This window comes from Ursus americanus, chromosome 1 (genome assembly GCF_024610735.1).
Source record: "Ursus americanus isolate L20-20 chromosome 1, mUrsAme1.1.p, whole genome shotgun sequence".
Classification (NCBI taxonomy): domain Eukaryota; kingdom Metazoa; phylum Chordata; class Mammalia; order Carnivora; family Ursidae; genus Ursus; species Ursus americanus.
In genome coordinates this window covers 44,481,473-44,508,512 of record NC_142127.1, presented here as the reverse complement: position 1 = coordinate 44,508,512, position 27,040 = coordinate 44,481,473, and the positions used below count along the sequence as shown (strand labels likewise).

The window sequence follows — 27,040 nt, the reverse complement described above, 5'->3', positions numbered from 1 at the left end:
TGACTTAAAGACCTGTATATCGTGGCTCTGGTTTGCCTGTGGCATATGACTCAAAGGTTCAGAAAAACTTTGTTTCAGGATCCTGCCACGACTGAACCTGGGTGTGCCAGGCCCAAATTCCTTTCCCTGCCTAATTAGGCTTTTCTGAAGCTTAAGAATTGAGGGTGAAACTGGTGCTTACCTTAGCCTTTTATTTCCTTCTCGAAACTCATCAAAAACACTTCACTTCAAACTCATCAAATAACTATTTCTGTTTTTAGAACCCCATAGAGTTAACAGAAAATGTTATTAAGCCAGTGTAACTTGCTATAAAAGTTATACTACATAATGAAGACATTTACATTCAAATTCCATGGCTAAAAAATAAGAAAGTTGCTGCATTTTCATTTGAGAATTTCTGGTTGTGAGAAAATCTGTTGCTTCTTTTACTGTATACATTTTCTTTCAGTCTGTGGCTAAAAGACATGAAGTTAAAGTCATACACTACAATTAGAATTCTTTTTTTTTTTTTAAGATTTTATTTATTTATTTGACAGAGATAGAGACAGCCAGTGACAGAGGGAACACAAGCAGGGGGAGTCGGAGAGGAAGAGCAGGCTCCCAGCAGAGGAGCCTGATGTGGGGCTCGATCCCATAACGCTGGGATCACGCCCCGAGCCGAAGGCAGACGCTTAACCGCTGTGCCACCCAGGCGCCCCTACAATTAGAATTCTTTAAATTTAACTTTTACTTTTAATATCTGAAGTCTAGCATACATATTAGTTTAAACATTCTGAACAGTTTATTTGTACCAAGCATCTTTCTTTTTAATATCGCTTTAACTATAGCATTTTTACATAGAGATTTCTAATAATAAATGGCAATTCCAGTGCCCACATTTGTTTACTTCTATATTTGCTGATTTTTAAAAATATTTTTTTAATTTCACACTTAACAAAATGCCTTAGGCAAATCCTATAGTTTGCTGTTGTTGTTTTTTTAAAATGATATTTATTTTGTTATATTAGTCACCATACAGTACATCCCCAGTTCTTGTTGCAATGTTCCATGATTCATTACTTGCATATAACACCCAGTGCACCATGCAATATGTGCCCTCCTTAATACCCATCACTGGCCTATCCCAATCCCCCACCCCCTCCCCTCTGAAGCCCTCAGTTTGTTTCCCATAGTCTCATGGTTCATTCCCCCTTCTGTTTACCCCCGCTTCATTCTTCCTTCCTTCTCCTACTGATCTCCCTGCTATTTCTTATGTTCCATAAATGAGTGAAACCATATGATAATTGTCTTTCTCTGCTTGACTTATTTCACTTAGCATAATCTCCTCCAGTCCTGTCCATGTTACTGCAAATGTTGAGAACTCATTCTTTCTGACGGCTGAGTAATATTCCATTGTAGATATGGACCACAGCTTCTTAATTCAGTCATCTGTTGAAGGGCATCTCGGCTCCTTCCACGATTTAGCTATTGTAGACATTGCTGCTATGAACATTGGAGTGCATATGGCCCTTCTCTTCACTACGTCTGTATCTTTGGGGTAAATACCCAGTAGTGCAATGGCTGGATCATAGGGTAGCTCTATTTTTAACTTTTTAAGGGACCTCCACACTGTTTTCCAAAGCAGCTGCACCAACTTACATTTCCACCAACAGTGTAAGAGAGATCCCCTTTCTCCACATCCTCTCCAACATTTGTTGTTTCCTATCTTGTCCATTTTTGCCATTCTAACTGGTGTAAGGTGGTACCTCAAGGTGGTTTTTTTTTTTTTTAATTTTTTTTATTATATTATGTTAGTCACCATACAGTACATCCCTAGATTTTGATATAAAGTTTGGTGATTCATTAATTGCGTATAACACCCAATGCACCATGCAATACATGCCCTCCTTACTACCCATCACCAGCCTATCCCATTCCCCCACCCCCCTCCCCTCTGAAGCCCTCATGTTGTTATTTTTATTAAGTTTTTTGTTTAAATTCAATTTAATTAACATATACTGTATTATTAGTTTCAGAGGTAGAGTTCAGTGATTCATCAGTTGTACAGAACACCCAGTGCTCATTCCATCAAGTGCCCTCCTTAATGCCCATCACCCAGTTACCCCATCTCCCCACCTCTCCCCTCCAAGAACCCTCAGTTTGTTTCCCATAGTCAGGAGCCTCCCTCTCTCATTTTTGTTTTATTTTTTTAATTTATTATTATTTTTTTAACATTCATTTAAAGGTAATAAGTCAACCACACACACAGGACATAATTATTAATGATGTTTTCAACCAATGCTTTCTGCTTTTGTCAAAAGAGCGTGGCCGGCCCTCCTAATCTTATCTCCATACAGAGAAATACATATGCTAAATACCATTTAAAAATTAGAAGTAGGTGTTGTTCCTCAAGTTTAGAGTATAAATTAAAACTTCATTGATGATTGAGCCAGATGTTATTAGATTATCTTTACTCTTAAGAAATGTAACATGTTTGCATTAGCTAGAGTAACAGTGTGCCTCAGTTAAACTATCTGTAAAATAGAAAAAAAATAATACTTCCCTAGATTAAGGTAATGAGGCCTTAAATCAGGAAACTCCTCTTGTCCTCTCATTATCAGAATCCCCTTCTCACTTTGGATATTCAGTCAATCCATACAGTTTGTAATAAACCAAAGCTGAGAGAGATATTTTAACTTCAGTTCACCCAGCAAGTTAGTGGTAGACATGGCATTATTATTACCAGAGACTTGACTCAAGGTTCATGTTATCTTTTCACCACCCTTAATCCCGTTTATCATACGATGTTTATCTCTTTGTCTTTCATATGGTCTGGAAGGCCTTTATGAGTACAGAATAGTCAGTTGTTCTTTGTCCAGCTCTGATTTACCCTAATTTGTCCAGATGATGCCTGACTCCATGAGAATGAGTGAGTATATCATTCTTTTACTGTGGATCACATGTGTGTTAAAGATGCCATGTGGATTGAGATGTTTAATCCTTCCTTGGTATTTCAGAGCCACAGTTAATTTTTTGAGTCAACACGGACAACATAATTTAGTCTTCTGATCTTTTATTGTATTGGCTTAAAATATATTTTATGAGGCAGCAACCCAGGGTCATCCCTCCATTGGCAACACTCAAGATTTTTGGCTGGCAAGCACACTTCTTCAACATTAGTATTTTTAAAACTTCTTTTTGGACTGCAATCCTTAATAAGAAATGTGTTCTATGCTTCAGTGCAGTACACTCTGTGTGTGTGTGTGTGTGTGTGTGTGTGTGTGTGTAACAAGTCTCACAAAACAAAACAATATTTAACCTTACCCAGGTGGATTTTCTCTGTTATTTTAAAAATACTGGTCTCAACACACTGGATTGATTTTTATGACCACAAATGGGCTAGAACCTACAATGCAAATAATGGCATCCAATTGAATTTGCATTTTTAAGTCTGATTTTTCTATTAGAGTACTGTGTCATATGCACACACATATTTAAAAGAAAGAAAACCAAACTGTACATTTTTAAAAATATACAATTAACTCTAATCTGCATTAAACATTTAGGGCTTGAGACTCTAGGACCTGATGCTAGACTAACTCTCTCAAACATAGGAACTGCATGAAACTTCACTGTACATTATTGTATTTTAAATGGATCCTTCAACATAGTGTAGTATGTCTGGGGACCGGAAAAACCAGAAAGGTTTTTCTGAGGGGATTTTGATGGTAACAATTATCAAGTGAAAGTTTGAGAGAGAAAAATAATTCTGTCCAGCTCTGTTCTAAGTTCTAAATTTTATGGTTTGCTAATAGTGCTAGATGGGATGTTAAAAAAATAATTAGAGTAAACATAAGCCAGTTTATTGTTGGTTTGTAGTCTGTTAACATTTTATATATTTTTTTCTTTTGCTATGAAACAGATATAAGAGACAAATTCTAGGAATCAGACTCCTAGCCCCTAAAAAGACGAGATTGAGAGATTGGATGAGGTCCCTAAGTGACCTGTAGGGATAAAGGCTTGGAAACTCTGATCGATTGATTAATTAAACCTTTCATAGAAGCTTTTAATTTTAACTCCTAATAGAAGGAATTTTTCTCCAAAAGAAAATTAGTATATTTAATATTTTGCAAATGATCAATACCCAAATCGTCTTGAGAACATATTCAGTTCTCGGGTTCATAAAGTGTAGAAATGCATTTGTTATGACATCTTTTATGGTTAGAAAATCTGATTGAGAAGGACATATTTTCAATCACCTAATTATGCATCTAGTTAATATCAGAATAATTCATTTTCTATAATTTGGGTAATTTTAACACAATTAATGTACTGCTAATAGCAACATTGAATTCAAATCAATGCCAGCAATGGCAAGAGACCAAAATGCATAAATTTATGTGGTAAAGCAGAGACAAGTAGGTCTCTGAATTCTAGGTCATTAGTGACTATTGACAGATGAAGTTTCCTTGAGTCATTCTCTGAGTTGAGCTTATATTTTTGGCACCAAGTAGAGAATATTTCCCCGAGTATACATTTTCCCTATAATTGTTTTAGTTTCAAACTGCCCCAACTAGTTTGTTCAGCTATCCCATTGCCCGCTGGACATCTTTAAGATGTCATAATTATCTGAGATTATACCTGAGTAAACCAGAAGATTCATCCCATCAAAGACAAAAACAAAAACAACCTGTTTTACTTCCTATATTTTATTTATGAGTGTTACTACATTTAACATTTGTTATCCACAATAACAGAACCAAAAAAAAAGAAATCCCTGAAAACCAAAATGTTTTTGGTAACTCATTTGTCAACAAAACTTGAACTCAATTTGCAACAAAACCTAAATGCACTGTCAGGAAGCTATTTATCATCTATTGCACTTGATGGGATGTGTCTTGCTGCAGATACACTGCTACATTTGATTACCTGATACTGTTCCAGGCACTGCTGGGAATACAGTGTTATATCGGGTATGTAAACCATATCTCCTTTCTAACATCCAAAATATTCTGAATTTTTAAAAAAAATATTCTGAATTTTGAGACATATTTGGCTCCAGGGATTTTGGAGGATGGCTTATGGATCTGTACCACTATCCAGCTGTCATGGCAGAAATCCAGAGGTCATTTTTTTACTCTCTTTTCTTAACTTCCATGACTATCAGATCACTGAATCTGCCCTTCTTTTCCCCACAAATTCTTCTACTTCTGCTCTAGTTCAGGGTCTCATCAACTCTTAACTGGGGTACCATATCCACCTGCTACCTGATATCTTAGCAGATGGTGTTAAGCTTAAATTCATCCTCAGCGGAACCCCTCAGCTGATGATCTCTAAAAATGTAAACGCAAATTTCTCTCTCCTCTGCTTAAATCTTTTAATAAGATAGCTCAGGATAGCTCAGGATAGAACCCGTGGTCCTTAAAATGGTCCCACAGAATCTGACCCTTGCTTAACTATGCAATTGTACTCCATAAACCAAAATTTTATTTTCCTACAACAGATTTCACAGTTTTTTCCTGTCTGCTTTTCTCTTGTTACTCCCCCCTGCTGAGGTACCTTCCTTTTATCTTTACCTCTATAACTCTTTCTGGTTCTTAAGACTCACTTGAGTTCTCACCTCACTTAGGAAACTATATCCCTTCACACACACACCTCCACATACACATGAGCTGGGGGGAGATGTCCCATGCATACTTCTATCATGCACTTTACGTGTATGATTTAATATAGTCTGCTTTTGTGCCCGTGTGTATACACACACACCCCCACACACCCCTTTAGATGTTTGCAAAACGTGGAATATTTCTCTTTCCTCTAAGCCTACTGTGAAGTAAAAATATTAGGGTAAAAGTGGCACAGGGAGGGGAGAGGCATCGGGCAGGCAGTATATTTGCTTTTTTTCTGGGCAGCAGCCACAGAAATTGAAGAGTTAGGAAACCTGTTTCATGTACTTAATTAGTCTATTGAATTTAGATTTTTGCTATTTCCATCTTATTTCTTTGAATTCTATATTATTTTTGTGCCTTTTAGTTTTGTTCCAAGACCTGGGTTTTACAGTTTAGAGGCAAAGAGTTAACTTTGTGATTGAAATGTCTTATAGTTTTTGTTTATGAATGTTTTACAGCTGAGTATATTGCTATTGGTGAGGAGTTAAGGGGGATTATATGGTTACTTAAATCATATAATCAGACTAAACCAAAAAAAAAAAGGCATTCTGTCAGTTTCACCTCTTCAAATCTATCTACTTTTCTCCATTCCTGTCACTACCATCATCTCTTGCCTGGATTTTTGCAAATGCCTCCCTATTGATTATCTGAATTCTTCCTGGCTGGTTCCCCGTGCTATACCAAGAGGGATATTTTCAAAACATTGAAAAATTGCTTAAAGCCCTTCATTACTTTAGGATAAGGCAAACTCCTTGACTCAGCCTTAAGGCCTGGCACGATTTAGCTCCTGTGTGGTGTGCACACCTCTGTCATGTTACTCTCTGTTCCAGCTCTGCTAGCCTTTTTTTATTACCGTGTTCCTCCTGCCTCTGTCTTTTCAAGTGTCATCGTCCCTGCCTGGAATTCTCTTTCCTCCTCTTTTGGCCTATCTAGCTAAAACTCATCCTTCAGATTCCAGTTTGAGCTCCCCCTTTCCAGCACTAAGTAGAATTTTTCAACAGTCTTCCCCTCCCCCACCTCCACCACAACTATGGATTAAAGTGAAGACTGTAGTCTCAAGAAATAAAGTCTGATTTAATACCTGGGAGTGTTAACTTTGTGAGTTTTCTCACAAAGGGAACAGACTTTAATATGTGGCTCATGTTTTTAAAATTAGATTTTAGTTATTAATGTCTTTATATTTTTATTAAGTAACAGAAGTTAATATTTGTTGTCTTAATAAGTATTAGCTCTTGTTTACTATTTTACTACTGAGCACTTATGTGCCAGGCATATTTTAAGCAACTTACATGAATTAAACATTTAATCTTCAAAGCCACTCAATGAGGTGCATGCTATTTTTCTATTTTAGAGACAGGAAAATTGAGAGATTAAGTAATTTGCCTCTGTCTACGAGGCCAGTAAAATGTCAGAGCCAGTATTCAAATCCAAGCTGTCTGATTCCAAATCCTGTACTTATATGTAAATAAAATTAGAATTATTAAAAGGCTCACAACAGCAAGAGCAACAAAAATCCAGTCAACTCTTTTTTTTTTTAATTTAACTTATTGTGGAGATAAAACTGATGCTTTAATGTGCAGAGTTACAGGCTATCATTCTATTAGCATACTAGCATATCTGTGGGATCCCCAGGATCCCAGTGTTGGGCTCCCTGCTCAGCGGGGAGTCTGCTTCTCTCTTTCCCTCTGCCTCCCCCCTCCTGCTCTCTCACTCATTCTCTCAAATAAATAAATCTTTTAAAAACATTAAGAATAAAAAATAAAATCCAGTCAACTCTCATCTCCCCTGGTCCTGCTGCCTCCAGGCAACAACTTTAACCTCTTTTAGGTGTTTCTTCCAGTATTTGCCTTTTGCAATCATATTTGTATACTGCTATTTCTTAATTTATCAATATTTGATATTATCTACTGATTTCCCATTAAAGTAGATAAATATTTAGCTCTTTTACACACATAACCCTTGCTCTCCCTTCTTCCGCCTCCTGCTATAATTCTCACATTTTAGTATTTACTTACGATTATTATGTACATATTGTTTACTGCTGAGCCACGAAAGCGTACTGTGAGTCGAAGTAAAAAATTTTTTTAACCATGGAGTTAATAATTAATTCATTTAAGAAAAAGATAGCTTAGTTTTTCCACCTATCAATTTCTATTTTTACATACTCCCACATCTTCTCAGTGTGATTTTTCCACATAATCACACTGATTTATTGGTTTCTTCTGAAGCTCTCTGTCCTCTTGTTCCAATTTGGATTGTTGCTTTCTAGACCTGTTCCACAGCAGTTGTTCGGGATTTTTCTTTACTGACATTTCTGATGGAGTCCCTATTTCTTAGATACAGATGATTTTGTTATTTATTTACTTTCTTGTGTAGATGGAATACATTCCCCAGTAGCTTCTTGAGAAATGATGAATGGAATTAAGAAATTTGAGATATTACCTGTCAGAAGATCTTTATTCTACCTTCAGTTTTTTTTCTACCTCATTTTTTAAGTAGTTCACAGGGCCCAAAATTTTTAAAAAGTAAAGAGGTGTATATGATAAGTTTTCCTTTCACTGTTGCCCCTTACACCTGGTTTTCCTCCCTATGAGCAAACAATGTTCTCTTTATATATATGTGTGTGTGTGTGTGTGTGTGTATATACATATATATACATATATATATAAAATAATATATGTAAGTTGCATACATAAAAATGCAAATGAATTTTGTTTCTTTTTTTAACTTATTGTGGAGATAACCTCATATCAGCATATAAAGTACCTTGTTTGTTTTTAACCTGGCATAACATTCCATCATATGACCCAATCATAATTTATTTATCTGTTATAATTTATTTTCCTACTGGTAGAGTTGTTGGTCCTTCTAGCATTTTGATGTTAAAATGATGCTTTAATGTGCACAGTTACAGGTTATCATTCTATTAGCATATCTGTGGGATAAATTTCTAGAAGTTATCCTTACACCTGATTGATACATTGATGAGGCGAATAGTATGACACCTTGCAGGTTTGATAATTTAGAGTCCGATGAATAGGGTAAAGGGTAAAAGGACACCTGGTACTAAATACCTGATGGCAGAGTGGGTCCTTCTGGGGGACAGTTAATAGTACGGAGAGGACTTCTGATGCAAATTATTATTTTCTTTGTTTTATTTGAGCTTTTTGACCATGACTTGTTTTTTCAGATGTGACCCATCTTTTTGAACTGATTGATAACTTGTTGCTGTCATTACCTCGGTCTCTCTCATACGCTTACCCTCTATCATGACCTCTGTTGCATTCATGGCCTCTTGCCCTATTATGTGAGCTCCAGGTCTTCCTCTGCAGATAATCTAGAACAGAGAGCGCTCATTAGCTGGTCTTTTTCAGCAAGTCAAGAACCCATCTTTACACACTTAACCATTTAACCACCTTCCCAACCTCCACATCGATTCATTTACTGAATTCAGCTAACCCTAACCTCCAGATCTCTTCCCAAGCCTTCACACCCCTTCTATTCAATCTCTCACCTGGATTACTTTTAATAGTCTCCAAATCACCTTCAATCTCCTTTCTGGCTTGCCCCCCACCAAAAAAAAAAAAAAAACAAAAAAAAACAAAACAGGGAAGAAAAAGAAAAAGAAATCCATATTCATCCCAGCTTCAAGAGTAACCATTTTGAATTTCAGTTGTGGGATTAGGTCATCACCTTACTTAAAATCCTTCAGGCCCTCTCCCCTTTGCCTAGAGAATTAAGTACAAATCCCATGGAATTAGGTACCCATCCCTTCTCTATATGGAGCTTGGCATTCAGCATTCCCCTAGGCCTCACTGTGTGGTAATTGTCTGTGTATGGTCCCGAGGAAAATTATCCTGTTTGAGGTTGGTTTTGAGAGAATTAAAGTTTAGTCTGACACTGGTTTATTTCTAAATGAAACAAAGACATTTTCATTCTTTCCCCATGAGGGGTGGGTGATGCAGGAATTTCAGATGATGACTAGGTAAGTGGGGGGATATTGAGTGTTTCAAAATAGGTGCAAATATAGCCTAATCTTAAAGGCAGATGTTGCTTTTATGCCTGTTTTTTAAATGATATTATGGATTTGTGAAGGACTATTTGGTTCTTTTACATCTGAGAATGTGGAAGCTAATGGAGACTGGGTAAGTACAGGGAAATATATAAATGTTCACGTTGAAGCCTTTTTGGATTTCTAGACCAGGAGTTGGCAAACTACAGCCTTTGGACCAAATTCTGTCTACCACCTGTTTTTTGTAAACAAAATTTTATTGGAACTAGCTGTGCCCATTTGTGTGTGTATTGTGTATGACTGATTTTGCACAACAAGAATGGAGTTGAGTAGTTGTAATAGAGACCATAAGTCCACAAAGTAAAACATATTTACTATTCAGCCCTTAATAGAAAGTTTGCTGACCCTTTTTCTGGAGAGGAATGGAAGCTGAGAGGTGGAGGATGAGTACCATTGAGTTGTAGATAAGCCTGTAGAAAGGTGAGTGCGAAGTGATAGCAGTTGAGCAGCAAGCAGTCCTACTCACTTGCTCCCCCATTCCTCTATCCCTGAATATTCTGAGGCCTCAAAAGGGAGAATGAGTGGATAGAAATTGTCTACTACTTGTGACTTTTGGGACTCCTTCATAAAAGGAATGTTCACTAAACTTGTTGTATGTAACCTGCATGCCCCTCCTCCAACTATATTCCATGACAAGGCCCAGTACACTCTCCCTTTACTAAGATATTGAGAAAAACAGTAGTGAGGGAAGTCCCTGCATGAGTGGGGAAAAAAAAAAAAAGTCTGTGATTGCTCTCCTCTGTAGTCCATTAAGATTGGCTCCTTGGTTTCAGTGGAGATGATGGGATTCCATAGTAGCAGAAGACAAGTGGTAGCATTTAATCACCAAAGACAAAGAAGGGATATAAATAATAATGGAAATCGGGGACAGAGATGTAATCAGAAGGCATTGTTTTGCAAATAGAATGAATGAAATAGATGGGCAATACCACAGTATCACTTTGTGTAAATACCAGAAAAAACTCCAGGCCTGTGGCAAAAACACTGACTTTAGCTGCCAAGGTTGAGCCGCATTACCTCTCACCCAGTTTCCAAATGTTAAGTCAATTCACAGGCCCAGAGCCCTTTGATTGAAGTTGAGGCTTAGTCTTGAGGAAGGCTGCACAACTGCTTCAAGCATACACCATGGATCTTCCTCAACAGCCTTCTCCAGAGGGACATGTAGCCATGCTCTGGGGAAAAGAAAATACTCAGACCTTTCATACTAATTCCCAGGGAGCCAAAATACCATTTGTGGTCCTCTAGTCATAATGGGGAATTGTAGTAGTTAAGTAATAGATGGCGTCTTTGCTCAAGTCTGACTCACAGAGGGCCCAGGTGTCAGCAGATATGTCCTGTGCTAATTTCCCCATTTCTTAATGTATAATTGGAGAGTCATAGATTGAGGACCATTGTATAGGAGAGCTAACTGGAAGACCTTAGAATTTCTCCTCCTTCAAAGATAAGAGATCAGAAATAATACTGTATCCCCAAGGGAATTGTTAAGATCAGTGCCACCATCAAAGATTTGAAATAAGACTTGAGATATCTATCACATTTCATTTAACTCACTTATTTGGCCTGTGCAGAAGTTGGATGAATCTTAGAGAATGAATGGACTATTGTCAACTTAATCCTTGGATGATTCCAAATGTGCTTGCCGTCCCAAATGTGGTATCTTTACTTGAAACAATCAACACAGTCTCTGGCGTTCGGTATGTAGCTATTGACTTGGTTAATTGCTTTTTCTCCATGTCAATTTACAAGGACCACCGTAGGCAATTTGCTTTTATCTAGCATAGCCAGGGCCAGGTCAACTCTCCTGTCCTAGAAATCTTAATTATCCCAACAACCCACAAAAATATCACATTGAGGGGCGCCTGGATGGCTCAGTCCTTAAGCATCTGCCTTTGGCTCACGGCGTGATCTCGGTGTTCTGGGATCAGGCCCGCATCGGGCTCCTCTGCAGGAAGCCTGCTTCTTCCTCTCCCACTCCCTCTGCTTGTGTTCCCTCTCTTGCTGGCTGTCTCTCTGTCTCTCTCAAATAAATAATAAAAATAAAAATCTTAAAAAAAATCACATTGATTTACTATATTGATAATATTATGTTGATTGTATCTGATGAGCAGAAAGTAGCAAGTACTTTAGATGTCTTTGTGAAGTATACGAGAATCGGAGGGTAATTGGACCCACAAAAATTTGGGAGCACTTCAGTAACATTTCTGGGCATTCAGTTTTCACTATACTTAATAAACCCTTATTTTTGGAGACAACATTTTCTTCTCTCCTTCCCATTTTATTTTTTTAAACAAATTACATTGAAGTTGTTAGATATTAAGTTTATAATTTAGTCTTTAGGTAATAAAATATTAGGTGGGATCGTGACAGAATTTGAAGAGTAATTTACATTGTCACAGTAATGGATACAATGGCTGTTGGCACTCTGCACCTCATTTTGAGGTTTCCTCTTCACTTGTAAGCAGGATGCTTGCATCTAGTTAGGTGGAATATAGAGTTATTTTGTTATTGCACAGGAGTTCAAATGTGTGAGAAAGTGTGTGCATACGGAAACTGAGTAGTCAAAAGGGTAGACTATGCTGTTACCAATTTATTGTCTCTCGGTTCCAAATTTATTCTCTTCTGCTTTGTAATAATGGAGCAGGGCCCTGTAAATATTTCTCCTTTGCTGACTGGCATTGATGTTAAGCCTTGTCATTAGAGGGCACTGGAGGGACACTGACAGTAGAAGGTGCTTCCCTTCCTGGTTTCGGGGTAGCTTCCTGGTTAGGCTCTTTCTGGGCATACTTTTTCTCTACTTCTCAGCCTCCACATTGTTTTCTCCAGTGTTAAGTAATTTCATGGTGCATCTTTCTCTAGAGCTGGCACATCCTTGCCCCCTGCACTTTCTCCAGAGCTTGACGTGGGCAGCAGTGTTGTACCCTGGAGTCAAAGACATCATGGACCTGTTCCCTAGCCTAGGTCACCACTCCCCACACTCTCTGTTTAGCCCCACACATGTGCACACTGGGGGCCTCACAAAACTGGGTTGCTAGGGAGCCTGCTGCCCAAATTTCATCCCAGGCACCAGGCTGGCGCCATATTGGCCCAGGCTATCCATGAAAGTACACCAGACTCCTGTAAAGGACAGCTTCTTAACTCCAGGCACCATCAGCACCCAGAAGCCAGCAGTTATCCTCAGCACTAGCAAGTTCCAGGGTGTGACACTGCCCTATGAATGGCTTCTTCTGGGACTCCAGAGGGCAGATTTTTTTGGCAGGTCTCACTAGTGAGACACCTCTGTCACTTTTCCACCACCAGGGAGCCAACACTGTGCTCTCTCTGTAGAGATCTCTGGATCTCAGCGCTGGTGTGGGGAGGGCTCTTCCTTGGGCCTTCCTCTCAGCCTTGTGGGTAGTGGTTGCCCCTTAAATCTACTACTGTATTATTTAGAATTTTCTTTTCCTCACTAACCAATTCCCTGTTACTGCAGTCCTTTCTTAATAATAGATTAAACTTTCCTTTTTCAAATCACTGTGTAGTTTCTGTCTCCTTACTAATCCAAGAGCCTTCAGTTGTGTTTACAAGATAAATATACAGACAAATCTTTTAAAATATAGTACTTCTGCCCAGAGGAAGTACTAGTTAAGTAGGTAGTCTGTGGGACCACTCAAATCACTCCTCAAAATTTCTCTACTGTCTAGTGTGCCATAAACTATCAGTCTGTATCTTCTACAGCTCCAGTCATTCACAGTAGCTGAAGAGTATGTGAGCTCCCCTTTACCATCACCCTACCCTCTCCCCAAAGGGTATTATAGTTCCATAATAACTTGTTTGCTCCAAACTGTAAAGATAGAATCAGCTGGTCCACAAATCAAGATCCTGTTTATAACCTTTCACCTTCAATGATAATAATGCTGATGGAGATGCTTACCTGACCAGGTTTCGCTGCGACGTTGGATGTTTGACCACACGCCTTTCAGTATTAAAACCTGTGCGTCTAAGTTGTTGGAGGTCAACTCTGTCACTAGGCTATTTGTCACGTAACCCGCAGATACTACTGTTCTGAAAGTCATCCTACTCTATGACAATTACATGCAGTTAGTTGTCTGCTGATGGCAGTTTCCAGCCAGCCAGAGCAACTCTACTTTGTCTTTAGCGGGGGTCCTTGGGGTATTTCTGCCTGCTCCTCCTGTGACACAGCGTGTAGTCATCTCAGTGCACTTTGCTTTGCATTCAGTGTTTGTCACCTGTCATACATCTACAAGTCACTTCCTGCTCAGAAGAATGCAGGCAAGGATGTGGACATAGACTTCAACATAATCAAAACTAACAAACCACAATAGCAAGTCACCGTGAAATTTGATTTTACCAATGAATACAAGCAGAAGTGACTTCCTGCCACTCCTCCCTTTCCTAACCAGCAGATGAGAGCACTTAATAAAATTTCTGCCTGAGCACATAAGGTTTATTATTAGGGCAAGTTTGTTGTTGTTGTTGTTGTTGAATTTGATTAGGAAATCTAGATGATAATGTGTGGCAACAATCCAATATGTATCAATTTTGCAATGGTATACTTTTCTTAATCTACAATCTACGCTACATTTTAGGTATATAGTTTTGTAATGTTTTGCTTTTTGTGATTACCCTTAACTCTTTATAGCATGCTTTAATTCATGCAGTAGCAAGCAGGTTTCATATACCAATTAGGCTTTGTGCCAGTTAAAGTTACCTGGAACCAGACCTTAAATCCCTGGGGTTGTAAAGATTTATTGTCACGAATATAGGAACAAGAAATGGAAAGGACCACTTTCCTCTTATTTTATTAAACGTTACTTTGATGTGCAGTTATGAAATGTTCTGCTTTACAAAATTACTTCAATTGGAATTTTTAAATTAACAACTAATGTTTTTGCAATGTGTCCTTTTCCACCTGGAAGGGACAACAGAGACTAAAGATGGATCTTATCTTGATCTTTTCCCATTTGAATCCATTTAGAAAACATCCTCGGGTGATGCACTGTCACACTAGAGTTTGAGAAACTGTAGTCTACATAACTGGTAGCCACGGCTTTGTGGATAATTTTAATTTGTGGTATTTCAATTCTTTCTGTTCAGAGAGAAACATATTTTCCCCCCTGAGAATAATCCATTGATTTTGACCCAGTCTCACAGACTGTTAGAATTATGCATATTGTTTTAGCCTTTTAAAATATCATTTTGCGGATATTTTTATTTATTATTAATGCTCTCTTGTAATTTCTACATATAAACTAGCATATAGATTGATATTCTTTAAGACCAGAGGCCTCTGAATTTTAATTTTTTTCTAATTTTAGACACTTATACCTTAGAATTTAGAAGGTCTTTGAATTTAAATTAATTTTTTCTTGTTTTAAAAAACAATTTCCTGGTATTCCTATCTCCTGTGAATCTGATGTTTTATAATTAGCAAATGACCATTTTAGATAGGGATATTTAAAGGTTTAGAAGAAGTACAATAAGAACAAGACCTTCATCTGCTAGTCGTTTCTATATCCTGAATTTGCTGTTGTGCTGATTTTTTGTTTTTTCATCTCTGAAACTTCTAAGTATTAATAATTGGAAGTTGATTCTAGGAGAAATTTGTTTTGTTTCACTGTTTTTACATAGATCTTCAAATTTGGTAAATAGTGAGGTCTAGGAACATGATGTTATTCCTAGGAATGGGAATTAAGAATCCTGATTTTCTTTAACTCATTCATTTATTATGTCGGATTATGTGTTTTATTGTTCAGAGTCTGGGTTTTCCATCTTTATAATGGGAATAAAATATTTTAAAAATGATTTTCAACACTGTAATTTGCAATAAAACCCCAGTGCCTCATTTATATCAGCATTAATCTCTAAGCCTTTTCAGGAAACTTTGGGTCATTAGTGCTTTGGATTTCATCTAATCTCTCCAAGTCAAAGTAACTTTAGCTCACAGGCACCTGGGTGGCTCAGTCGTTAAGCATCTGCCTTTGGCTCAGGTCATGATCCTAGCTTTCTGGGGTTGAGCCCCGCATTGCATCGGGCTCCCTGCTCAGCGGGAAGCCTGTATCTCCCTCTCCCACTCCCCCTGCTTGTGTTCCCTCTCTCACTGCCTCTCTCTGTGTCAAATAAATAAAATCTAAAAAAAAAAACCAATAACCTTAGCTCATTTCATATCAAGAATCTATTTTGAAAAACCTGTCTTTGGAGTATTAGAAATTAGTTGTGTGGTTGCCTTTGGATAAAGTCAGTCCTTTTCTTATCAGGTGCTAGTTTTGATTTGCCTAAAGTCTTGTGACCTAGACCAGTGATTCTTAGCACCTGCTGCCCTTTAGAATTATCTGGAGAGCCTAAAATAACAACAAAAATGGGCCGATGTATGCCCTGCCCCTCGGACAATTAAATCAAACTCTCTAGAGGGGAAGCCTAAAGCACTCTTTTTAAAGAGCTTTCTGCTAATGTGTATCCAGAGTTGAAGACCACTGATAGAGATGCTTAATGCTGAGTGTAATTTTCATTAATGGAAGCCCGATATTGCATATTAGCAGCAAAGGACAGAAAAGTCATATAAAAATCCCTGGGAGATTTATGTTGGAATCTTCAAGTGATCAGCAATTGACAAAGAAGAATCTGAAATAATCTGAAAAGAGAAAAGCCTCCTATTTCTACGTTAGTAGACTGCTATGAAAGGTCTCAATCTGTTAATCCTCCATTGTTAAATCCACGATCTCATCCTCAATCTTTATTTCTAAAAATATGCTCTGAAAACAGTTGTGTGTTCTTTTTTCCTTCCCTTTTTAACTCATTTGTTCAGAAAACCTTACCTGATATGAAGCTATGTGTAGTTCTTTCCGTAGGTTTTCCCCTTATCTCCTTACATGTAGAATATCAATTCTTTTTTTAAAGATTTATTTATTTATTTTAGAGAGAGCGCACACACGAGCAGTGTTAGGGGCAGGGGGAGAGGGAGAGAGAGAGTCCTCCCGCAGACTCCGTGCTGAGTGCGAAGCCTGACTGGCCTCAATCCCAGGACCCCAAGATCACAACCTGAGCCGAAATCAAGTCAGCCGCCTCACTGATGGAGCCACCCAGGCGCCCCTAGAGTATCAATTTTTGACCCTTAAAGATCTTATTTCAGATAACTTCAGTTAAAAGCTTAGTAATTTAGATCAAATTTGAACACAGGAGAATGCTACCCTTCCACTTAAATGAATGGCATTGGCCAAGCCCCTTAATCTGTTTGAGTCTCAGTGTTTGCCATTAAAATGGGAATGACTTCACAAGATCGTTGGAGGACTAAAGGAGAACCTGTGTAATGTTCAAGTATCAGGGACCTAATCAACATTTAACAAAAATGAATTATTGTTTTATTATTTCTAATAATAAATGAAATCTTGGTCCTTCTTCTTTCCTTTTCTAGTCGGCAAATCTTTATTGGGTGTTCACTGTGTCACACATATTCTGGTAAGTGCCAGAAAAACAACCATGAATAAGGGAGACACTATTTTTGTCCTTCATGAGTTTTCCTTGACCCCCTCATTGGAGACATCCTAAACTAAAACCTATTAATTGAGGGACTTCCTTAGATAGACACACACACACACACACACACACACACACACACACACACACAATGATAGGATTATTTGCCCTATTGATGAAGAACTTCTCTGGTTTCTAATTTATTCTTAAAAAAGAACTTTCTTCCAACTACCTCATTAATCCCATCCTTTTTTCTCATTCCCTGCCCTACCCACAAATATGATTTCTGGCATATAATGTCTTGGGAAAACCATCACTGTTACATAAGTACCTACTTCTGTCATCTCCTTTACTCTATACTTTCCCCAGACCCTTTCTTGGTTTATGTGTGGTTAAAACATCCTAACGAGACCAGTTCATTCCTCCTCAAATTCCTAATCTAGTTTACACCTGGCTGCTCAGGAGATCTAGTATCACTAGCAGCACTGGGGAAGGGAGTTTTTGGTGGTTGACTCGGGCAGGAAGGAGGGTGAACATAGGTTGATTTACATCTAATTATCGAACTTAAAGGTGATCAGGTAGTATTTCATAGGTGACTATTATCCTATGAAGCCTCAGGTTTTGCCTGTTCTTATCTTCCTAGAACCTCTTAGATCAGGTTGTTGCCCTATTAGTCTGAATGCACCCTAGATCCTAAGCTCTAGATCTTGGAGACAAGACTATACATAATTAGTGTAGTGGATTCTCTGCCAAGGGTCATTCCTGGTCCTGCACCAAAGCCCATTGGACTAGGTCTAGTGCAGTTTACTTTTAAAGATGACCCAACTGCCAAAGAATTAACATCTCTCAAGTGTAAATGGCAAGTTGTAAAATCTATATCCGCTTGACATGGATACTTTATCTGTTAACCTGTTTTCCCTTGACCATCCTCTATTTTGTTTTCATATTCCCCCTGATCTTTCTTTCCGGTTTATCCTTTTTCCTCCCACCCCTTAAATGTAGCTATTTCTCTGCCCTCTTCACTGTATATACTGTAGGTGAACCCTTCTGTACCCCCAAACTGACTCCCACATTTTTATCTCTAGCACAGAGCTTTTCCCTGATTTTCAGTCCTATATATCTTTTTGCTCATGAGAACTCACCTTGGAAGTCCTATCAGCATCTCAAATTTGTCTCCCAAACTGGACGAATTATCTAATTCCCACTCCAAGTCTACCCTTCCTTCCTATATTCTCTGCCGTTGTTAATCACTTCAGCCATCCACCCTCCGTTCTTCCCTTTCTCTCACCAAGTCCTATCTGATTCTACTTCCTGGACTCCTGAATTAGTCCTCTCCATCCTTCCTACCTTCCTCATTTCTTATTCATCAACATTACTGGTGCTGAGGAATCTGTGATTTGTCTAAAACATAAATATGATTATGATTCTTCCTTAAAATTATCCATTTCCTTCCACTCAGAACAAAATTGGTGGATTCCAGACTCACTTTGTGTGCTGGTCTGTAAGTGACCTCCCAGCGTCTCCCTCCTGCTATTTCCTATCTGTGTCTTCCACTTCTGTGGTACTCAAGCTCTGCGCACGTCTTGTCTTGCTCTTATGTCTTTGCATCTGCCATTCTCTCTCTCTCTTCTCTCTTGTCCATCTGCCTAAAAATTGCTTATCTTTCAAGATTCTGCTCACCAGTGTTATCTTTGGGAAAATATCCCTAACGTTTCTCCTTACCTCCCATATTGCTTTCATAGTCTTCCATCTTAGCACATGTCACACTGTTTTGTGGTTGCATGTTGACATGCCATGTTTCATACTAGTCTCTGCTCCTTGAAAGTGAGAGCTATCTTTAATTTGGTAGCCAGAACCTAGAACAAAATCTGATACATAAGAAATTACACAGCAACAATTGTGTGGTTCTGAAACAATTTATCTTATGTCTTCAAATAATGTAAAAAGCTTACCAGGTCATTTTAATTCTTACATGAGGCTCTTAAAGCAACCAAAATTCAGAAATATTGAAATATCATTTTTATGAGCAATATACATTATAACTGAGTTATCTTTTGAAGACAAAGCGTCTATTCCATACATGCATGTATATATACATACATATATCTTTCCAAATAGAAGTAGTATATAGAACTAACTATTCAAGTTCTGCCTATTTATTTAACTTAAAATGTCTTACTAAAGGCCAGAGAATCCATCTTAGAACTTGGCTTTTTAATTTTAAATTTAGCAATATCTTTGGAAGAGAAACTGAATAAAGTGTCAAACATAGTTTTCACTTCTATAAATTAAATTTGACTTAAAATATGTTTAGGATTTAGGAAGAAAGTCATTTTCCTTCCCCTTTGCCCCTGCAAATTTGATTGAGTGTAATGGTACATGGTATATAATTATATACTGAAACCCCTCATATTACCTTTTGTAAAACATCATCATAAAGAAAACCCTCACTGTGACTCAGGCTGTCATCAATGTTCTTTTTTCTTTCCTTTCTTTCACTTCTGGTGGCCCATATTAGAGTTTAATAAACATGTTGCTCTGTTCTTGGGGTCAACTGCAAGCAGTGTTTTATTAAACCAAATACTGCTTTTGTAACTCAGTGATCTCTCTTGCCTCTTTAGAGTCACTTCAAGTAAAGCTTAGTGCCATCTTCTTTTTGCTGTTAGATTTTGTATTTGTGTGAGCTATTGAAAATAGCTTTGGTATAACAACGCAATAGATGCTCTTATTTTTCTAGTCTATTTCATAGGTTCTGTCAGGATTCACAAGTATTATCAGGTGAACAAATTTGAGAGCATGCCAGTTTAGGTGTTTTTGAAGCTGTTTTATAATCTTAACTGATTCAGTTGGAGTAGAGGTTCCTAAGTTGAGGGCAAATTCCATAAAATAAAAGCCACTATTTTAGATGTATGCCTGACAGTACCTGACAGTATACAAATATACTTTTGTTTTCTTGTGGATTTCCCCCTTTCTTTATAATCAATTCAATGAAGTCCTTTGGCCCCTTGGTCATTGAGTTAAGATACCTTTTTAAAAATAAATTTGTTTATAAAAATAATTGTATGCCTATCATATAGTAGATATTAGCTACAGTTTACAAGGTATTTTTTTTTTTACAGTAGAGAAATCCCTAACATTTTATCACCTCAATAGATTATAGCTAATTATAGCAATGTGTTCTTCCAAAAGTGTAATTTTCTTGAGGGCAAGATATCTTTGTGTTTTTTGTTAACCATCAAAGTACATTGTTGATAGCTTACGTTTTGTTGTTGGTTGAATGAATGAATGGAGCCATGCCTATAGGAATGAATAGGTACTAATGCCATTTATCATTTCTGTTTATAGGTATTACCATTTAATGAAATCTTCTTGCCAGCAAATCTATGATAAAAAATATAAGTAACAGAGGAAACTATAACTGTTATTTTTCAAGTGGCAAGCTTTTAATGTCAGAATGACTCACGTAAAGCGACTAGTAAAATTACATCTTAAAAGACATTATCATAAAAAGTTCTGGAAGCTTGGTGCAGTAATTTTTTTCTTTATAATATTTTTGATTTTAATGCAAAGAGAAGTAAGTGTTCAATATTCCAAAGAGGAATCAAGGATGGAAAGAAATATAAACAAAAACAAGATGTTTGATTTAATGTTAGAAGCTGTAAACAATATTAAAGATGCAATGCCAAAAATGCAAATAGGAGCACCTGTTAGGCAAAACATTGATGCTGGTGAGAGACCCTGTTTGCAAGGATATTATACAGCAGCAGAACTGAAACCGGTTCTTGACCGCCCACCTCAGGATTCCAATGCACCTGGTGCTTCTGGTAAAGCATTCAAGACAAACAATTTAAGTGTTGAAGAGCAGAAGGAAAAAGAACGTGGAGAAGCAAAACACTGTTTTAATGCTTTTGCAAGTGACAGGATTTCTTTACACCGAGATCTTGGACCAGACACTCGACCTCCTGAGTATGTTGAAGAATATTCGTTGTTTACTGTTTAACATTAGGATTTCTGGGGAGGGGCATTAACTAAAGAATGTGCTTGTGCTTCAGCCACGCTGAGGTAAAATACCAGCAATTGCTGTTTAATTTGTTTAATTATGTTTTTGCTTATTATTGAGACTATCCATATCTGTGCTTGATGAGGCATTGCAGATGTGAAAAGTTGTTACCTTACAAATTGGAAAACTAAATTTTAGATCTGACTTGTGTAGAACCACAAAGAAATCCTTTATTCTTAAATGCTTTAGATTTCTAATCTATTAAGTAGGGAATATGGGGTCGTTTTTATGGGAAATGTGGGAGGCAGAAGAGCTGTTTCAGTTCCTCTGTGTATTGCTATAGAATAAATAGAAATGTTTTAAAAAGTGCCAAGACTTTGGAGCTATTAGATAAGAATATTATATGAATTAAGTCACAGAACTTTGTGGCTTCTTTCAGTACTGTGATTGTATTTCACAATGCCCTGTAACCTTTTGTAACCTTCCTTTAAAGGAACAATATTGTTAAATTGCTAATTCAATTATTTTTTTTCTCGCTATAGTTTTGTTGAGTATCATATGCATATAATTGTCTCCCTTTAGCTTCTGAGAGGCCAACATTGTTTCTTATGTCACTCTGTTTACATATTATCTGAAGTACACAGCATTTTTACTCTGGTTTCCCTCCAGATCTTACTATGCTCTCCTTAGTTAACCATTTTGTTGTCTTTGAGGTAGTGTTCAAATGCTCTATTTGACTTCAAATAGCTAAAATAAATTCTACCACTCTAAAACCACCTGTTGATTTGTTGAAAGTGTAAGATAGACAAAATACAGCAAGCGATGCCTACATATTTGCTTTCTGGTTATGATAGAATTATATTAGGAAGTGAACCTGAAGAAAATAACTTTTATAGACTTAAGTCTGTGGCTTCACTCATATTCCTCTACATTTATGATCATGAATACCTGTTCTAGCTATGAATCCCTCAGTATTGAAGTTGGGTAGATTAGACTTCTGTCTCTGTTCTAATCTGTGTGATTCAAGGTTAAGGTGCTCATCATTTTTAAATGAATGTGTGAAGAAACAAATGAATGTCTATAAAATATTCTACCTTTTTAACAGGGCACAGAATAGTTCCTTTCTTATGTTAATAGTTAAAATGCAGTATTGTATTTGACTGATCTGGGGAGAGCTCTTGACTGAAAAGCTATCCACATCACAAATCAAGAAGCATAATTTTTATTCTTTGACATGACAGTCAATGTCAGCTCAAGATGTTTCCCCCCCCCCCAATATAGCATTAAGGAGCTATGATAATATTCACTAATGAAATTATTGTAAGTGAAAAACAACTAAGCACTCAAAAAACCTTTTTTGGATAGGAATTGGATACCTAGAACTTTGAAGAATTGGTGAAGATTAAACACTTTCTTACTTTAAATTTAACCTGTATCAGCAATGAACACATTTTCTGAAGAATTGCTGATCTTTTCCATGCTCATTAAAAATATAGATCCAGGGTCTCCCAAAGGCAGATGTTCATGTAATTGATAATTTAAGCTCATATCTATTTGCCAAATTTTACGAAAGTTTGGGAATATGCAGTCAGTTTGGCAAATTATTTGATTTCACTACTTTAAATGATATGTGAAAAAATTTCTAAAGCAGAAGTTTAACATGCTTTTTTATTGTTTTAGAATAATTGGGGTTTATGAAATCATACTGTGAAATTTTATTATCACTTGCATTAATGATATAACGCCTTTACTTGGTATTAGTAGCAGTTAAGCAGATAAATCCTAGCTTAAACCGAGGGAAAGCCTTATAAGATTAAAGTGATCATATTTTATTTATGTGAATTTTTGTAAGGTTTTATATTTAAAATTTCAAAACCTTTTTGTAATTCTCAATTAATATATTAATTAGCCACAGGACAAATAAATGTAGGGGAAATTTTTTTTAATCCCCAAACTCCCTCCCCAAAATGCTTATAAGACAATTAAGTCACAAGGTTTTGCTTTTTTAAAAAAAGGAAAATAGCATGGAGTTTTTAATAATTTTTACTTTTAATTTGTGTTGGCTTGTAAACCTTTATTCTTAAAAATACAAGCTTATAGTTAGTCATTTATTTCTGTGTTAATTTTGAGTCAAGGGTAATTATGAATAGGTAGTTTCTGTTTGGACTTTATTTCTAATTGGGAGTTTATCCAAAATTCAATCTAAAATAAATCATATGCTTTCATCTGTCACTGAGGATGAATGCGATTATTTGCTTCTGACTATGCATATATATTTGAAATCATGCAGGCAGGAGAGAGCAAAATCACTTTCCCTCATAACCTTCCTCTCCTTTTCTTACTCAGCAGTGTTGGCACACTCTGTTAATACTTTACCCTCAATCTAATTCCTTTTTTATCACTACAAATATTCCACCCTAAAGACCTCTTCTCAGGAAAGGATCTGAAGCACATTCATACTGAGGTATGGCCATGAGAGTGATTAATGAGAGTTTGTAGGATCTCTCTCTTAGGGTGGCTTTCCTAGGCCTCTGGTATCATACTGGGGGCTCTGGTTTCCCCATTGACCCTCACAGAGCATTTGAAGTGTGCTAGGCTCTTATCTCCGTATGTGAATGATTTACTTCCTTATCTTTGGGTTTGAACAGCACTGTTTGATTGTTCACACACTGTATTTGTAGTGCCTTTTGACTGTGTGGGAGGATTTTATACTCTGTCGTCTAAAATTGTACAACCATTTATGATTTTTAAGTGAACTTAAAGATATTTATTTATCTTTACCATAGACCACACATATTTTGTGTCCCAGGGTCACTCTGTTTGGTTTTGCAGTGGTCCGAAGACTTCTACTATACGTTGTTATCTTTTGATCTTCGCCTCAAGTCAGTAGGCAAGGGACTGTGGTCAGCTTCAGTCTCAAAGGCTGGAGACCATACAGATCCACCCACACCCAACAGCTTCATATGAAGATTATTTTCTTTGAGGAAGACGTTATTATAAAAGTGAATTCAAGATCAATTTGTGACTAATGTGTTCAACTAATGAGTAGTACCATTAATCAGTCAAAAACTACTTAGGGTGTCTCTCCTTGTGCCCATTAATGTTTCATAAGGCAACGGGATCACAGGACTTTTAACACGGATTTAGGATTTTTAGTTAAAATTCTTAAGTATTTAGTATTTTAAAATGCTAGGTCTTATTTAAATAAACTATGGATCAGATTATTGGAGCAAAATCTTTAACACAGCGTGGCATATGGTAGCAACTTCATAAGTCTTGCTGAATCATGAGCATCATAAAAAACAGATTTTATGGTAAGCCATTTTTTCCCTTTTGGTTCAAGTATAGATTAAATTGATTTTAAAAACTTGAAAAGAATTACATACTTAGGAAAATAAGAATCTCTGCAAAGATGAATATTCATTTAATAAAGTTGCACTGTTTAAAAAATTGCCAAGTAATAAGAAAAATGGATGATTTCTAGAAGGAAGGAGAAAAACTTGGTTATTATTTGAACAATTACAAGTATTTGCCATTTTTACAGGTTGTCTCACTTGTAGGTTTTTTTTCACTTTTTAAAATGTTATTTGTGTTTTAGAACTATATTGTTGAGAAAACTTGCAATAGCATATTTTAATGCTTGGTGTGTTATCTGTATCAGTGGACATGATCTCTGTGTAAAAAAAAGTTGTTGTGATTTATTTATATTTACATAGCATTAAGATCTACTTACATAGAAAAAATTTGTCCACTATTGTTCCAATGGTGATAAAGGTTAAATAATGATAATTTTAGTAATGACATAGCTGTGAAATAAAGTAATAAAATTCATAATTGTTCTTCTACTTCTTTGACTTTTTCTAGATGTATTGAACAAAAATTTAAGCGCTGTCCTCCCCTGCCTACCACCAGTGTCATAATAGTTTTTCATAATGAAGCCTGGTCCACGCTGCTTAGAACTGTCCACAGTGTGCTTTATTCTTCCCCCGCCATACTGCTGAAGGAAATCATCTTGGTGGATGATGCTAGTGTGGATGGTAAGAAAGCACATGCAAATTCGATTGTTTCCCACGTAAATCCATGTGATGTTGTCCAAAGTCTGTTTTATTTTATTGTACTCTCTGTGTGCCACCTCAGAACTTGAATATAATACCTTGAATGGTAGGTATGATGGATGAAAGTAGACCCTAAGGGTGTCCAATGTCTAAATATTTTAGAGTTCAGAAATGTATGAAGTGCCATGATTCATAACTTTGAAGTACTCAATGTAAGACTTTTATTGTAAGGCATAATGGTTAAGAATACAAACTTGAGCCTTGACTCAGGCTGCCTTGGTTTGAATCCCACTCTGGTCCTAACCAGCTGTGTAACTAGGGCAAATTCCTTAATCCCTCTATGCCTCAGTTTCTTTCTCTGTAAAATGGGGAAAATGCCATATTTCATCAAATTTATTGTATAATGCATCGTTAGTTTATTTCCACTTGAATAAAACCCCCCACAGCCAATTAAACAAAGATGCCATTGATTATAAGTATCCAATTGGGCAGCTTAAAATTGAGGAAATACATAAGTAGCGCATAACTGCTAGGGTTCTTTTGAAGATTAGATGAGTTAATATAAATAATACATTAATTAATAATATAAATGAATAGTTAAAAATCATTGCAGAATCACTACATTCTGTTTTATTTTGGCTACTAAATATTCCAATATTGTTTACAAAGTTAGCTAAAGTCTTTAATGCATTTATACTTAAAATTATAAGTCAATTGTCAGTTACTAAATTATACATTTTAAATTGGAATCACAAGGCCAATCAGACAAATACCCTAAGTTGTTAAATTTTCAAACATTACAAGTATTTTAAATACCAATCAGATACAGATTATTTCAATGATCACAAAATTTATTCCTGAATGAGTTGAGTTTGGATCCAAATTCTTCAAGGTCAGATTCCAACTCCAATACTAACTAGCTGTTTCCTCATCTATAAAATGTGGATAGTAACACTCTTTCATCAAAATCCAAAGCAACACCTATTTTAAGATAAACCATTACTTTATGTACTATGAAAAAAGAAAAAAAAGATACTGCTTATTAAGTGACATGTCATCAATAACAAGATTTATCCAGACTTAAGAAATGATAATATGTGACTAAAGCACAAAATTATTAACCTGGCTTATTTAATTATTTCTACATACAATCCTAAATATTTCTATAATTTCAAAATATCATGAGTGAACTGAGATTATTTTTTGAAGTTACATTAACATCTAGGTGCAATAAGGTTGCTTATCACCAGAGATTTTTGACGTGGATGTGAAACCTATTCACCAAATGGGCAAGTTTTATAATTCGAGTCACCTCCTTAGGGGACCTAGGGGATCTGCATACAGATCTCTGACTTGAATTTCTAGTCCTCTTACCCAGGTTATATCACCACTTAATTATAATCAACTAATTTATTTACTGCTTAAAATGATCTGAATTTTTTCTGATTCTTTCTACTTTGTCTGAAGTCCATAGAGTTTTAAGTGACATTTGATTAAGTTCTGCATGTCTCTCATAGGTTTTGTTGTGTAAAAAAAAAAAAAAAAAAAAATTCCTGCTTTGGTTTTGTGAGCTTTCTTCTCAGATGATTTTTTATTTTTTTCAAGCAGTGAGAAATTAGGGCCACAGTAAGGCTACTTGTAGTAAGACTTCAGTTAAAGGTGACTTCTATTATTGTACAAATAAAATTAATAGACTTAAGAAAATCGGAAAGAAAAGTGGTGGCCCTGGGTGGCTCAGTTGGCTAAGCCTCTGCCTTCAGGTCTGGTCATGATCCCAGGGTCCTGGGAAGAGTCC

General features: G+C 36.6%; 1 protein-coding gene across 4 annotated transcripts in view; it reads left to right on the top strand.

Moving 5' to 3' along the window:
* The window catches only part of GALNT3 (polypeptide N-acetylgalactosaminyltransferase 3), a 46,086-nt gene that overhangs the window by 1,470 nt on the left and 17,576 nt on the right, over positions 1-27,040 (top strand). For 2 of the 4 annotated variants that reach the window (XM_045780567.2, XM_045780562.2), the window contains exons 2-3: positions 20,536-21,156; positions 25,055-25,227. In XM_045780567.2, the coding sequence (XP_045636523.1) occupies positions 20,645-21,156; positions 25,055-25,227 (685 nt within the window). In that variant the 5' untranslated portion in view covers positions 20,536-20,644. Of the gene's footprint in view, positions 1-11,288; positions 11,415-17,128; positions 17,173-20,535; positions 21,157-25,054; positions 25,228-27,040 lie in introns of all 4 variants that reach the window. The other 2 variants (XM_087861153.1, XM_087861150.1) reach the window with 2 other exon arrangements.